Source organism: Dasypus novemcinctus, chromosome X (genome assembly GCF_030445035.2).
Source record: "Dasypus novemcinctus isolate mDasNov1 chromosome X, mDasNov1.1.hap2, whole genome shotgun sequence".
Lineage (NCBI taxonomy): Eukaryota > Metazoa > Chordata > Mammalia > Cingulata > Dasypodidae > Dasypus > Dasypus novemcinctus.
Genome location: NC_080704.1, coordinates 77,159,520 through 77,176,185, shown reverse-complemented (window position 1 = coordinate 77,176,185; position 16,666 = coordinate 77,159,520). Strand labels below are relative to the sequence as shown.

Here is a 16,666-nt window from a genome sequence, read left to right as displayed (position 1 = left end):
GTCTCATGGTGATGAATTTCTTCAGCATTTGTTTATCTAGGAATATCTTAATTCCTCCCCAATTGTTGAAAGACAGTTTTGCCAGAAACAGAATTTTTGGTTGGAAATTTTTGGCTTTCAGCACTTTAAATATGTCTTCCAACCACCTTCTTGCATTCATGGTTTCTGATTAGAAATTAGCACTTCATCTTGTTGAGGTTACCTTGTACATGACACATTGCTTCTCACTTTTGGATTTCAGAATTGTGAATCTTTGGAATTTGACAGTTATTATAATATGGCATAGTGTGGGTCTATTTGGGTTTTATCCTGTTAGGAGTATGTTGAAGATCTTCCATGAGTATATTGATGTCTATCGTTAAATTTGGGAAGTTTTCTTTCATTACTTCTTTCAATATTCTTTAGTCCCTTTCTTTTCCTTCTGTAACTCCCACAATGCATATATTGGTATACTTGATGGTGTCCCACAGGGCTTTATTCACTTTTCATCATTTTTTCCCATTAAATTGGAGGATTAAAACAATCTTACCTTCAAGTTCTCTGATTCTGTCTTCTTCCCACTCCAGTCTGTTTTTTCTCCCCTATATGGAATTTAAAATTTGTTACTGTGGTTTTCAGCTTTGTTTGGTATCTTTTCATAATTTCAATCTCTCTATTTATATTTTCTTTGTGTTCATCTAGCATTTTCCTGATTTCCTTTTGTTTTTTTCCTATGTTTTCCTTTAGCACTATAAGCACATTTAGGATCATTTTTAAAAATCTTAGTTTGGACTTCCCAAGATCTGATCTGTCTCATAGATGTTTTCTGATTCTTCAATCTTCTACTGTGCCTGTACCATTGCTTCCTGTTTCTTTGTATGTTTGTAATCTTTTGTAGAAGCCTGGACATTTTGATATTTTAGTGTGTTATCACCAGGGTTTAGACTCTGAAGCATCTGTTCTTTATGCTTATATCCAGCTTGTGTTATGACAGGATTTTCCTTGCATACGAGACACGAACAAAAAAAAAAAAGAGAGAAAAATAAAGAACACCTTTCCCAGTCTTTACAGATTGACCTGTGCAAGTGTACATCTCATAAGCTTTGATATGTTGTGTTTTCTTTATTCCTCTTTAAGTATTTTCTTACTTTTCTTTTTCTTTTTCTTTTGTTTAGTTTTTCTAAGTATTTTCTAACCTCTCCTGTGATTTCTTTTTTGATCTACTGGTTATTTAAGACTGTGTTGTTAAATTTCCACATATTTGTGAATTTTCCAGTTTTCTTTCTCTTATTGATTTCTAGCTTCATTCTATTGTGATTAGAGATGATGCTTTGTATGATTTCAATATATTCTTTGTGTCCTAACACACGGTCTATTCTGGATAATGATACACATGTACTTGAGAAAAATGTGTGTGCATTCTCCTGTAGTTGGGTGGGTGTTCTATGTATGTCTGTTAGTTCAAGTTGGTTTATAGTGTTGCTCAAGTCCTCTATTTTCTTATTGATCTGTCTAGATGACCCATCTATTATTCAAAGTGGTATATGAAGCCCCCAACTATTATTGCAGCACTCTCTATTTCTATCATCATTTCTGTCAATCTTTGGATCATATATTTGGGTCTCTGTGGTTACATGCATCTATGTTTATAATTGTTACATCTTCTTGAAGAATTGACCCTTTTATCAATATATAGTGTCCTTTTCTTGTCTCTTCTAACAGTTTTTGACTTAAAGTATATTTTGTCTGATAATAGTTCAGCCACCCCTGCTCTTTTTTGGTTACTATTTCCACAGAGTATTTTTTCCATCTTTTCACTTTCAACCTATTTGTTTCATTGGATCAAAAGGGTGTGTCTTGTAGGCATCACATAGCTGGACCATCTTTATTTCCATTCAGCCAAACTCTGCCTTTTTAAATATATATTTTTTTATTAAAGAAGTTGTGAACTTAGAAAACAATCATGCACATATGTGGAATTACCATACAACATCCTTCCTCCAACACACTACACTGTTGTGGAATATTTGTTACAGATTATGAGATAATATCATCAGAGTATTTCCATTAACCATGGTCTGTAGTATACATTTGGTATATTTTTTTCCATACCCCCCTCCATTATTAACACAGTACATCTTTGGCATTGATGCAGTAATATTGCTGTTAACTATAGTCTACAGGCTACATTAACTGTAGTTTTCCATGCTTCTCCACAATCTTACCATCTTATAATAGTGATGTACAGTTGTTCTAGCTCATAAAAGGACATTATTGTATTTGTACTATTACCCACAATTTATATCCATGTCTGGGTTCACTATGTTATTTAATCCTTTGATTATTCTCTAGTTCAAACTCTGCCTTTTTAACTGAAAAACTAATGCATTTACATTTAATGTAATTACTGATAAGGCAATACTTAATTATACTGTTTTGCTATTTGTTTTCTGTATGTCTATTTGTTTTTTGTATATATGTCCTAATTTCCTCCACTATTATGCTTCTTTTGTGTTTAGTTGATCTTTGTAGTGAACCATTTTGATTCCCTTCTCATTTCCTTTTTTTAAAAAAGATTTATTTATTTTATTTATTTATTCCCTCCCCACCTTGTTGTTTGTGCTCACTGTCTGCTCCCAGCTCTCCATGGCAGTGTGGGCCATCTGCTCTATGCAGCAGTATGGGTCAGCTTGCCTTCACCAGGAGGCCCCAGGAATCAAACCTGGGGCCTCCCATATGGTAGATGAGAACCCAATTGCTTGAGCCACATCTGCTTTCCTCATTTCCTTTTGTGTATATATATTTTTATTTATTTAATTTATTTTTTTGTGTTTTTTTCTTTGTATTTATATATTTTTAAGTATATTCTTTGGGTTACCATGGGGATTTAACCTTTGACATTTGAAATATGTACCAAAACAGTGAACTGATACCAAATTAACTCCTATAGCATATGGAGGAAAACTCTATTCCTATAAATTCTGTTTCCCCCTTTATGTGGTTGATGACACAAATTACATCTTTATACATTGTTTACTCAATAACAGATTTATAATTATGTTTATGCATTTGTATTTGAAATCACATAAGAATTAAACAGTGGAATTAAAAACCAAAATACAACAATACTGCCTTTTTAATTCCCCATGTAATTATCCTTTACCAGAGATATTCATTTCATTTTGCTTCAAGTTACTGTCTAGTGTCCTCCTTTTCAACCTGAAGGGCTCCCTTTAGAATTCCTTGTGGTAACAAACTCCCTCATGATTGGGAACAGATGTGGCTCAAGCAGTTGGGCACTCACCTACACATGGGAGGTCCTAGGTTTGGTTCCCAATGCCTCCTAAAGAAGACGAGCCAAGACAGCAAGGTGATGTGACAGTCTGGCAGGTGAGCTGATGCAATAAGATGATGAAAGGAGATGACTCAATGAAAAGTCACAAGGAAACATAATGAGAAACACAACAAGCAGGGAGCAGAAGTGGCTCAACTAATTTGACACCTCTCTCCCACATGGGAGGACCTGGGTTTGGCTCCTGGTACCTCATAAAAAGAAGATGAGCACACAAAGAAGAGACACAGAGAGCAGAGGGCAAGCACAAACAATGCGGGGAGGGGAAGAGAAATAATTAAATAAAGTAAATCTTAAAAAAATAAAAATAAAAAAAATTGTTAGGTTCCTGAAATCTCAATTTAAAGTATTAAAAAAAAAATCCCTTGGCTTTTGCTTATCTGAGAATGTCTTAATTATTCCCTGACATGTGAAAAACAGTTTTGCTAGATATAGAATTCCTGCTTGACAGTTTCCTTTCAGCACTTTAAATTTGACACTTTGAATATAATGTGTTTATGAGTGGGGTCTCTTTGAGTTTACCCTATTTGGAGTTCATTGAGGTTCTTGTATGTGAAGATTCATGTCTTTCACCAAATTTGGGAATTTTGTGGTCTTTATTTCTTCAAATGTACTTTCCACCCCTTTCTCTCTCTATTTCCTTCTGGGACTTTCATAATACATGTTGTTTCACTTGATGGTTTTATACAGTTCCCTTAAGCTCTGTTCACTTTTCCTTTAGGCTCCTCAAACCGGGTAATATTAAATGGTGTTTATCTTCAAGTTGGTTATTCTTTTCTTCCTGCTCAAATATGTTGTTGAACCCCTCTAGAAAAATTTTCATTTTAGTTAGCATGAGTCTTACCCTGAGTTTGTGGGTTGCTTTCTAGATTTTACACTGGAAAATAGGGCTCCTAAATGCCCAAAATTCCCAAGGAACCACAACACTTGCCAGCTTTTTCTCCCATTAACCAGGTGTTCTATTATATGTCCTGACTGTAATTCTTTGTCCCAGGTGATTGTGGTTTGATTACTCCCCTATAGTGTTTAAAAAAAAAAAACAGTTTATTCACACACCATAACCTTATAGTGTCTTTGAGCACCCCAAGAGTGTGTGAAGGTAGCTTAAACAGAGATGAGTGTCTTGGGTCAGTCCTTCAGTTAGCCACCAGACAGATTAGAACAGATAATACACACTAATTCTTGAAAAAGATCTGCTTGGCTCCCTCTAGAACCAGGGACCCTCTGGGTGGGGTGGGGCAAAGACTAGTAAAAGCAGCCCAAATCTTTCCTGCTGTTTTTAAGTTGCCTTTTTCTTGACTCAGTATATGCTTTTTGTAAACTTGTGAATGTTCTTCAGAATGTGAGAAATGAGAAAGTTGGTTCTGACAGTTTTTGCCTGTTTGTCAATGTTTCTGTAGGGACACAGGAGTCTGGATCTGCCTACTTCACAATCTTGCTAATGTCAGTCCAGAGTGTTCTACTGTGGGCACTTAAGTGAGATTCTACATTTGAAATCAACAATCCTCTTCAAGCCTGTACACATGGTAAATCCTCAAAAGCTTTAATTTTGTCTTGTGAATAAGTCTCTGAAACTCTGTCAGCCCTCAAAATATATCACAGTGATGACTCACTGAAAAGCAATAAATACAAAAGCAAAACTAGAATGTGGGTAAATCTCAATTCTTGATGACATTTGTACAGGCAGAAAGTCTGTGTTTTTTTGAGGCCATAGCCTTCCACATTAATCTATATCAATTTAGTAGCAGCTATGCCCTATTTAATTATTATTTTTAAGAAATGAATGCTAAGGATATTTTCAATCTTATTTGTTTTTGCCCTTCACTCTTTTATAATAGTAGAAAAGAATAATAACTTTTGTGATCTTTCCAAAAGTAAAGTACAAAGAAGAAAAATTTCCAAATAAAACTTTAGAGATATTGACAGAAAGGGATAAACATACACAACCATCCAGATAGAGTGAGAGTGACATAGTGAAATGTGTAGATGTGCTCACATTTTGTGGTGAGGTAGAATATAGCTTGAGGACTGGAGTTTTCTTCCTATGGGTTTGGATATTATCAGCAAGCACAAAAAGGGATAATTTGGCTGAAAGAGAGAAACTTTGCAGAAAATAGTTGTCCATAAATTAATGAATATCAGTGCTAAAATGCCTAGGAGACTGTGCTATTATGTTCATTTTCCAGAGAAAACATAGTAATAGCACTTAATTTTCAAAGTGCTTTTGCATACATGACAACTTTTGATCATTACAACAACTGCATGAGGTAAGTAGGGCTAATTATTCCAAATTTACAGAGAAGGAAACTGAGGCTTAGAGAGATTATGACTTCTTCAAGGTGATATAGCTGGTAAGGTAGCAGTGACATTGGGATTGAGATCCAGAACTTGTGACTCAGTCTGGTATCTTTTCTATTATACTGTGCTGTACTTTTAGTCTCTTACTAAGGCAGAAATACAGGTGGTGGTGGTAGTGGTGAGATATTAGGATTTTGGTTAATTCCTGAAAATGCTCCTACAGGAAGAAAACAGATGTTTATACAATAATATCTGTAAAATATAGAAACTACCACATTGGAAATTCTGGATTGAAGCTACCTGAATCTAAGACCTCATGACCCACTGAATATATTCTAGATTTCATTCTAACTAGAAAATAAAATTCTGCAGATTTCTGAAGTAGCCTGCAGGAGATGACCAAGCAAGCCACATAGAGCAATTATTACTTCAAAAAATATACCACAAGGATGGGCCTCAGCAGGAAATCTTGGCACTGTTTCTGGAACTGTTATGACTCATAGCACCCACAATGAAGGGATCATGCTTTCCTTGCAGAACAACAACAACTGAAAGGCCTCATATAATTAACAAACATGAACTTAAAACTGCATCTGGAATATGTCTCACCAACTCAAGACAGGGGCAGTGAATTTAAGGTAGAGGTGTAGTAAAGAAAAAGAACTTCTCTGGGTTTCTAAGAGTTGAAGCTATAAACAGTCAAGATTCATACTGCAGGGGAACTAATCCTGTGTTTGGGACCCTGCTTATAATACCTTCATTTGTAGAATACTTAAAATGGAAAACTTGAGATCAATACAACTCATTCTTGAATGGTAGGTCAAAAGGATTGGATATGCCCTGGATATAGCCAAATACTTTTTTTTTTTAAAGCAAGATAGACTATGCCTATGATTTGCCTCTGAACAACTAGTTGAGTAATCCAATGAAAAGAGGAAAATAGGCTTCTGTAGCCTGATTTACTCTTGGTGAACCTCTGCAGGCTTCCAAGAACAACCATCTCCATTCCTTTTCCTATATCTTCATGAACCATTTGTTAAAATTTTCTTTTTTTCCATAAGGATTAGTGGAGAACATCAAGCTTAATATCTATATTTCCTGGATAGAAAATCTAGACATTTTCCCTTGTTTGTTTGTTCAGTCATTCATTCAACAAATTCTGAGTGTCTCCTATGTACTGGTGCTGTGTTAGGTAAAAATCCAGGACTCACACTCAACACTTTCATCACCTAATCTTGATTTCATTTTTACTTGTTGCCTTTAAATGTATCGGCTTCCCCACATCAAAATGTAGGCTTCCCTGAGGGTCTAATATATCTTTGAGCTCTTTCTGGTAGTGCCTATAATGCTTGTTTAAAAACAATAAAATATAAAGTTTTGGGAATTGAAGTGAAATTAAAGGATAGCAACAGATTTGAAAAATCATACAAGGAAATAAATGGATTTTGGGGCTCCCTTTTAACTTATTTCTACTTTTGACCTTTGGATGTTGTTTTCTTCTTGAAATCCCTGTTATGTACTTAACTGTTCAAGGAAAATGACTCTTTATTTGATGCTTGTGATGCAAACTTGAACTTCTGAGCTAAATTTTTATTATAATATTTTTAAATAACTTGTGGATTTAGACTCAACACATGATAGATGTTTTTGTCACTTGGCATTGTTTTCTTTTGGCCTCAATTCACCCCACTGATCTACCTAGCCCATGCTATCTCTTACTCTGTTTAGAATGGTTTACAGGCTGACTCACTTCTTCAATGAGAAATCCTTTATTTGTATAAAAGAGTTGGCTCATTGTCTTGAGACAAAGTGATGTATAACGCAGGTATATATCCAGCTGTCTCTTTAACACATTCACTTAGTTGTCTAATAGACACCTCAAATTAAATATTTAACAATCAAATTCTTGATTCCTTCCTTACACTGCTCCTCATCTGTTCCTCCCCATCTTAGAAAACGGAAATTCAATTTGTTTACTCTCTTAAATCCACAGCTGCGGGTTCATACTTGGCTCTTCTGTCTCTCATATATCTTATCCAATCAATTAGAAAATCCTGCTGGTTATCCTTTCAAAATCTATCCAGAATCTGACCACTTCTCATTCATACTGCCTACACTCTGGTCAAAACCACCATTATTTCCACCTAGAGTGTTGTAATATTCTCTTAACTGATCTCTCTGCTTCTACGGTCAATACAGCAGCCAGAGGGATCTTGTTGAAATGTTAAGTCAGATCCTGTGACTCCTCTGTTCAAAATCCTCCACTAGCTCTCCATGTCACACAGAGTAGAACCACAATCTTCACTTTGGTCTACAAGCTCTAGTCTAGATTTTGCTCCCTGACCTCACCCCATTCCTACTCCTTCTTGCTCACTCTGCTCCCAGGTACATTGACCCTTCTGGAAGATACCAAGCATTTTTCTGCTTCAGAGTCTTTGCATTTACTAATTCCTTTTCCCCCAGATATTTACATGGCTCATACCTTTATTTCATTTAGATGTCTTCTCAAAGGTCTCCTTATCAGAGGCCTTCCTTGATCAACTTACAGTATTCTTATTCTCTCTCTCTCTCTCCCTGCTATATTATTCTTTATAGCATTTAGCACAAAGAACATTGTTTTTTGTCTTTCTGTATTGGAAGTTAAGCTCCTTGAGGGCAAGAAGAAATATTTATTAAAGGCCTACTATGTGCCAGGTCCTTTTGGGGATCTAAAAGTAAACAAAACAGACAAATGTCAATACCCTTATGGTGCTTTCATTGTAATATTACATATACTGCTATATTTACTCTGTAAATATTTGATGAATGCATTGAATGAATATAGCATACACTCAGCAGAGCAATAGGAATGGTTCAAAAGAAAAGGAGATTTGGATTGCTACATCACCCTTTAACTCACAGTGGCACCCACCACATTTAGAGCAGTTGTTTTTAGCCTTCCAGGTGAAAGGCTGTTAATCTAATCAAATCCCTGAACCTACAGCCATTCTATACCCCTAATGCTAAGGACCTGGATTCCTCTTGCTATACTGATTAAAGAAAAATACCTGAGACTGAATGAGAAATTTGGCTTTGGCACTGAGGGCCTAAGCTTTGAAAAAAGTATTGGACCAGGAAGCAAATAGACAAAAAGGGCTAAAAACTAACAGGAAAGACTTTGGCTTTTACCAGAGAAAAAAAGTGCTTTGTATCAAGACACAAGAAACACTCTAAGAAAAATCAGTAGCAGAGATGATGGTTTGGGGAAGAGAAGCAAGTGGTCTTCTTTAAGAGAAAACTTGGGCAGCTAGTTAAAAAGGTAAAACCTAGAAGAGAGTAGACTTCCCACTTGGAGAGGAAGGAAAGACCATGTGACTACAGAAGGTGGCATTGCTCTTATCATTCATCTCCTTAGGAAACAGGAATTATGAAAGGTTTGGTAGTATTAGGAGGAGCCTCAAGGGAAGAGCCAAAGGTGGAGAGACACACAAATGTCAGAGTGTGGTGTGATTAGATGAGGAAGAGAACCATGAATCTCAGGTTCTAATTTCCACAGTCAGAAAACTTCCAGGAATCTCACTGCAGTAGTATGTGAATAACAGGTGCCTTCTGCTCAATGGACTACATTTCCTAGGCTTGGAACTTGATCAGCAACTGTATGCAAAGGATCTGCCTAGAGAATGGTACCATTGGTTCACTTCTCCATTCAAAGGCTCAATGCTGCTTCACTTGTCTTATTGCTCTGACTCTCCTTTTTCATAGAGTCCTTGTTCTACTGAGCTCTACTACTTCTTGTCCCAACTGACAAAGTCCTAGCCATCTCTTCAATACTTATGCCTTCTGTAACTGCTTCCATCATTGACTCTCACTCACACTGACAAATGTCAGCCTAAAATTCTCATTTTCCTCTTTATAAAGTCATATTTTTTTGTAACCCATAGACATAAATCATTGGCAGATGTGACCAGAGACAAGCTATCTTTGAATCCAGCTGGCTTTGTAGCAGCCTAGAGTTGTACATTCTACAAACTATTGTGCCAAAGAAATAGCTTTCTGTCAATTGACAGGGCAATGTTGAAATATTAGAGCAATTCAAAGACCCTGCCCAGGAGCTAGCTCAACATTTTGTTATTGCCCACAGACTGTATGCATTGCTAGTTAACTTAAATCTGTTTTACTCTCAATAGGGATGGTTTCCATGGTACATCACAACCTAGCTGAAGGGGCAATCAACATTATCAACTTACATTATAAACACCAACAATGTGCCAGATTCTAGGCTAGATCTGGGGCTATTCAAAGAGGAATGAATCCCTGACCCAAAGGATCTTACAAACTAGTTCTAGAGGCTCTAGCTCAGATTTGGGCATAGTGACTGATATCCACATTGACATTAGACATTATTAGACATCATGCAAGTGTCAGCATGGAAAAACAATATGTCATTTCCAAGAATGGGACTGAATTCTCTTGGTGGTGTTAGTAGATGTGGGATGTCCCTAGGAGAGATGAGGTCCAAACAAATGATGATCCTGAGAGATACACATGCTACCATGGTTCTCAGACATAGTGAGAAAGAACTGAAGGTATCTGGGGCTAAAGGAGATGGATCCCTGTAGTCAATTCAATGCCAAAAAATTGACTGGTATCTTGGAAAAGCCTTCTTCCATGACTGTGGGGTCTGTTGACAATATATGAGATGATGAAACAGCCTTGGGAAGGGAGTTCTTAGAAGGGTATTCTCAGTAACAGATAAAGGAGAGGTAATGAAGGAGGGATCATTTGAGTAGACTTACCATCTGCTCCTTCACTGCCTTTGCTTCTTTTACTGCGGTGAATATGCCTACTGTCCTCTTCAGAATATGGCTTTTCTTCAGGAAAGAAGAAATTCAGTAGGGCCATCTATAAAAATAACAAGTAGATGAGCCAAAGGTTGACCCCAATTAGCCATAGCCAACATAAAAAGCTAGCTCTCTGTAGACAGCTTTCACCTTAAATCCAATTTTTCTAAAACCCAAGGCAATCTTCCACTCCAATGTACCAATATTTTTATTTTTAAAAATGTTACATTAGAAAAATGAGGTCCCCGTATACCCCCCATACCCCTCACCCCACTCCTCCCACGTCAACAGCCTCTTTCATCATCGTGGCACATTCAATGCATTTGGTGAATACATTTTGGAGCACTGCTGCACCACATGGATAGTGGTTTACATTTAATACATTATTATTCCAGTCATATAGTTATGAAATCTTGGTTCTTTGAAACCCCTCTCTTTGCCACAAATATCTAGAGTCCTCCTTCAAGTCCCATTTCTCCATATATTTCTGGGGTTTAGAGAGTCCAGCCACTGATTTCCTACTTCCCTCATATACCAGCCCACTAATGCCAGACCAGAATTAGACTTGAGTTTGTTACTCTCTCTTGGACTTCATAATTAACAGAGCTATGCTTTTGCCACATTTCTATTTATGCTACATTTTTTATTTATTCTCAGAATGCTGTGCATCTAATACTGAGGTACCATTTACATTATCTCTTTTCTGTGAGTTAGTCATGACTAAGCCCAAAATTATTCTCTCCCTTTCCTACATTACTACAGCACTTGTGGCCTCTATAAGACTCATTTTGGTACTTGGTCCTCTGGTGTCTTATGATGCTGTCTCCATAAAATGCAATAATACCTTAATGTTTCACATGTGAAAGAGCCTGGTTTCAGTAATGATAATCATAGCTTAAATATATACTTGCTGAATTGAATCATGGACTTTCAGAATAAGTATTCCATTGTGGTAAAAAATGTACTTGAACTAAACAGAGAGAGTAGTAGAATTAAGAGTGATTCTAATCCTGACTCTGTCATAGCTAACCTGGGGCAAGTGACTTAAAGAGCTTTAATGTCTTCGTCTGTAAATAGAGATAATAATGTACTTTGCTTATTGAGTAATCGTAAGATTAGCACAGTACCCAGCATGTAATATGTGCTCAATAAATGTTAGCTAACACTATTATTATTAAAATTAATCCTCAAAATGGTCTGATTTTTGGCTTAAGAAAAAAGAACAAATGAATTCATGCATTTTCCTTTTAGTGTCAGTTCAGAAAATAAACAATATTAGAGTTCTCCTATATCACTGTCTCCTGCATCTCTTGTTTAATTGGGAAGAAATGGGTAAGAACCAAAAAAGACCTAACATTCTACACAACCTTTCTTCAAAATTCTGTGATTTATAGTTTACACGGAACTATTACACCCAACAGTTTTAATGTGCAAGATTAGCATATTGCAGGATACTTAGGATATACATATATTAAATATAAAATTAATAAATGAATGTACAGGTAATCCACAAATAACCAATAGGGTTATATTACAAAACTTAGTTAGGTTGAACCATATGAAACTACCATTTTTGTATTTCAAAAATGGTTGAATACCAGCAATTTCACATGGTTCAACTGAGCAGTATTTTTGAGTCACTTGATTGGAATGTGAAATGCATTTTTCCATGGAATCAACATAATGAAGACAGGCTACATTTCCAGACAAGCCCACAGAAGGTTATTTAACTCATAATATAAATAAGCTACAGTACTGATAGTAGCATAAAACCAAACCGCTGTTTACAATAAAATCTCAATCATCTGCAACCCTGGGAGAATAAGTCATTCTGGATGGAAAAGTCTCCTTTGTAACTTTAAATGCTGAAACTTGCTTCAGCTATTTTGAATATAAATCAGTTGATGACAGATGATTTATCTCAAGGCTTACTGAACATGTGGAAGACTATTTGCCTGTACATTAAATGGCTCCAGTCCACTATGGTTTTGAGGTTTTTTAAAAAATTGCAATTATCTTACTTAGTAATAAATGCTTTGTTAGAAGAATAAAGTTTTCTGGGAGCAAGAAGAAAAGCACCTAATAGAGACTGGGAATAGGAAAGGATTTTTGGAGGAGGTGTTACTTCTGTGAGTTCTGAAGAGGTTTAGGATTTAACAATGAATGGGAAAGGGAAAAAGCAGAAGGTGTTTAAAGATTCAGAGGAAAAAAGAGACAATAGCAGTTTTTGGAAATTCAAGTAGCTTAGAAGATGTGGGAGGTGGGGAAGAATGGTGAGAGAAAAGAGCCAAGGTACATTAAATAAGGGCTAAATCATATTAGGGAATTTAGAATTTATCCTGCAACAGGGAGATCCTCTGAATGATTTTTTACGCTTTAAAAATATTTGTACCTTAAAAAAAAGATACAATTTACAAAAAATAAAATACAAAACTTTTAAGCAGTTTGAAGAGCTTTGACAAATGTACACACCTTTGTAACCACCACCCTAATCAAGATATAGAACATTTCCATGAGCCCAGTATTTTCCCTCATGCCTTGTCCAATCATTCTCCAGTCCCCCAGAGACAACCACTGATATGATTTCTATTACCATAGCTTAGTTTTTCCCATTCTAGAACTCCACATAAATGGAATGACATAATGTCTGTCTTGTGTGTGGCTTCTTTCACTAAACGTAGTATCAGTGAGATTCATCCATGTTGTTGCATTGTATCAATACTTCACTCCTTTTTATTACTGAATAGTACTTAGTTGAGTGCTTCTACCAGAAATTTTTTATGCATTCACTGTTGATAGCCATTTGGGTTATTTCCAGTTTGGGGCTATTATGAATAAAGCTGATATAAGTACTCATATATAAGTCTTCGTGCGGACATATGTTTTCAGTCTTCCAGGGTAAACACTTAGGAGTGGAACTGCTGGGTTATATGGTAAGTATATGCTGTAAGAAATTTCCAGACTGTTTAACAGAGTGATTGTACCATTTTATACTCCCACCAGGAACAAATGGGAGTTTGATGAAGTAGTCCTGCATCTTCACCAACATGTGGTATTGTCAGTATTCTGAATGGATGTGAAGTAGCATTATTGCGGCTGGTTTTTGCATTCTTAAACTTCTCTTTAGTGTTTTTTTCCATCTCTTATGTTGCTGTCAACCTATCAGATTTCACTTCATCTACCTAGCTGTGGTCTGGATAAGTAAATTTGTCAGATAATTGAGTTCTACAGGGGTAGGTCATTACTATATATATATATATATTTTAGGTTATTACAATATAATGTTATTTCTAGGGGAAAGGGATCCTGAAGTCCAAATAAAGAACCTCCCAACCATCACCACTATAATTTCAGAGTTTCCCTCATACTCATTGTGCTCCCTCATGGGCTCAGTTCCTATGGGTGCTTCGGCATGGGCTCCATCCAGCAACTTCTGGTGTCCTGGTGTTGACCGTAGAAGTTGTTCACATAGTAACTGTTCCAAAGCATCTGATATAAGCTCCCAAAGGAGGAAGGCTGAGGGAGAAACAAACTCCTGAAGATGGCAGAAACAACTCCAGGTCCATGGGTAGTAGGAGTAGCTGAAAGTCCCTCAAGAGTGGCTGTTGATCAGTATAGGATGTTCATAAGTCAAGTGTTCCTTAGGAGGGGACTGCTATTTATGAAAATACTTTGAATATGGTTTGTATTTTCACACTAAAAACCAGAGGAAAACAACACAGAATGCCGCTTAAAATGAAAGATCCCTATTCACAGTGCCCTCAATTGAGGCTCAATTAGAGTTAGGAGGGAAGCTATTCTCTATAGAGTATAATGGTAAAGACAAAAATCAGTGGCTGCTCAAAAAGGCTGGAAGTTTAGCTTGAGTTTTGCATTCATTAGCATAGCCTCTAGAGGCAAGTTGCAGAATATGAACAAAGCCTTCTCTCTTAGAATATTGTTTTCCAATTGCACAAGGGAGGAGGCATCAGGAATGTTGGCCAAAGTCAGGCATTTTGCTCAAGGGGAAAAAAACCTAACTCTACGCTTTATTAACTGATTACACCCTTGTTTCCTATGATAAAATTACTTGGTAAACAGCACCTGCAGATTACAGGGATTTCAGCTGGAAACAATTCGTTAACAGTGAGACATGAAGGATACACCCATTATTACTAATGACTCTCCAGGTATAAATAGATTTTTTCAAATATGCAACCCCTACAAAATTATTGGGTGCTTTTTTCAATATGACATAGAATAAAATTAATTCATTTCATATTGCATAGCTGATGTATTTGATTGTGCTAGCTGATTCATAGGAAATTAATCATAAGCCTCTTGAGAGTAGGCTCCACACTGCACCTATTTTTGTATACCTAGTGTCTAGTTCTGTGCCTGGCACATATTAGGCCCATAAAAAATATCTGTTGAAAAAAAATGATCACCAAGCCAGTTCTTAAAGCCAGGATTATTTTGACTAACTGGACCTCATTTCTTGAGATTAACCATACAGAGGTAGACTAAGGACTCATTATACTATGGGAAGTAATCAAATCAAAGGAATCTGAAGAGTGAGAAATTCCTAAATCTCAGTGGTTCTCAAACTTTAGTGTGCATCTGAATCACCAGGCATGACTAATAAAAATACACAATCCCAGCCCTCCCACTCCCAAAATTTAAATTGAGTAGGCCTGAGTTGGGTGTACAGAAGTAGGTAGTCCTTAAACTACATTTTGATAAGTGTCTGTATTGTTCATCTTTCAACTGGTTCATTATCATAGACCAAAATGACTAAATTCTCTTTTTCCTCTGGTAAAAATAGGGCTTGCACATAGACTCAGCTCAGGTTTCTTTCTGTTATCTTTTTATGGAGTTAATCTGCTTACAGAATCTGGTACTTCATATCACTCAGGAGGAGGGAGGCATGCACCTTGCTTTCTAAAATTGGCAAATTACCTATTTTAAAAAGATTTCTATTTGAATGTTCTTAATAAATAATCTATTTTTCTTATTGCAACCACTACCATCATTACCACCACCACCCAAAAGCAACCAGCTAGATTCTTCAAGTAAAATAAAAGCCTTTATGTCCTGAGATATTCAACGAACCTTCAGTGATATACCACAATAGCAACATGTGAGCATCCTAGTACCAATGAATGAAGCAGAGGTGCCAAAACTAGACTGATGGATATTTAATGACATACAATGAAGAGCGAAGCTGGCATCGACACACTGACAGTCTTATAAGAACCCTTAACTCAACATGCTCTAATTATGAACAAAAGGGGATGGTAATTCAGGGCACTGTTTTCTGCTGAGCAAACATTGAGTACTTACCATATGGAAAGCATTGAAGTAGACACTATTTTTAACATACACAAACAACATGCAAATAATCCCGAGTTGCTTTGCAGTGCAATGATAGCAGTACATAACAGGAGGTAGTAAGGTTTTAAAAGTAGCGTGACAAGAAGGGAAGCACAGTACGTGCTAGTTGCTGAATGGAGTGTGCCAACTCCTGAGAGTAAGCAAACAAGAACACTTGAGATTGATCGCAGGCTTCCCATGGGAGCTACTACCAGCAGGGTGAGGGTTAGTGGCAGCAATGAGCACAAATGCCAAAGGAAATTGGCACTGTGAACATCTCTGCTTAGAGTGCCAGGGATTACCATCCATCCCTTGTTGTAGATAAGTCTGAAGATGACTGAAATTATATAGTAAAACTTGAAACTAAACACAATGAACATTTTTAATCACATAGAGCTAAAAGCAGTCATTGAATCTGGCTTTTTAGACAGATTTAAGAATTACTGCCCAACAATATAAGTGACTGGGAAGTAGAAAGAAAAAGAAAAAGAATAGTATCTTCCTTCAGGGAGATTACCATAGTGTGTGGCATCAGTGTGAAATTGTAATCCAGATCGGCCAAATCTCTGGCTTTCCTCACCTCCCATTTCTGGTTGCATAGATGACAACATTTATCAAATAATGCTTTATATATATTTTAAATGAAATTTTCTTCCTCCAATAGGCAGTAATATCCTTGGATAAGGGATATTTATGGGTTCATAATCTGTGTGAACTTGTCCTCTGGACAAGGTGAAATCTGTTTAAAATGAACATCAAAGGTAAAGGGGAGTTATTATAAACACATAACTTCCAAGCCCAAAAGGGTAAAATGAACTCCTGCTCTGATTTTCTGTGTCCTAGATTCAGCTCTATTCCAAACATC

General features: G+C 36.5%; 1 protein-coding gene across 5 annotated transcripts in view; it reads right to left on the bottom strand.

Annotated features, from left to right (window-relative positions):
* Window positions 1–16,666, bottom strand: part of EDA (ectodysplasin A) — a 491,324-nt gene that overhangs the window by 114,151 nt on the left and 360,507 nt on the right. For all 5 annotated transcript variants that reach the window (XM_058291372.2, XM_058291371.1, XM_058291375.1 and 2 more), the window contains exon 2: window positions 10,405–10,510. In XM_058291372.2, the coding sequence (XP_058147355.1) occupies window positions 10,405–10,510 (106 nt within the window). The remainder of the gene's footprint in view (window positions 1–10,404; window positions 10,511–16,666) is intronic.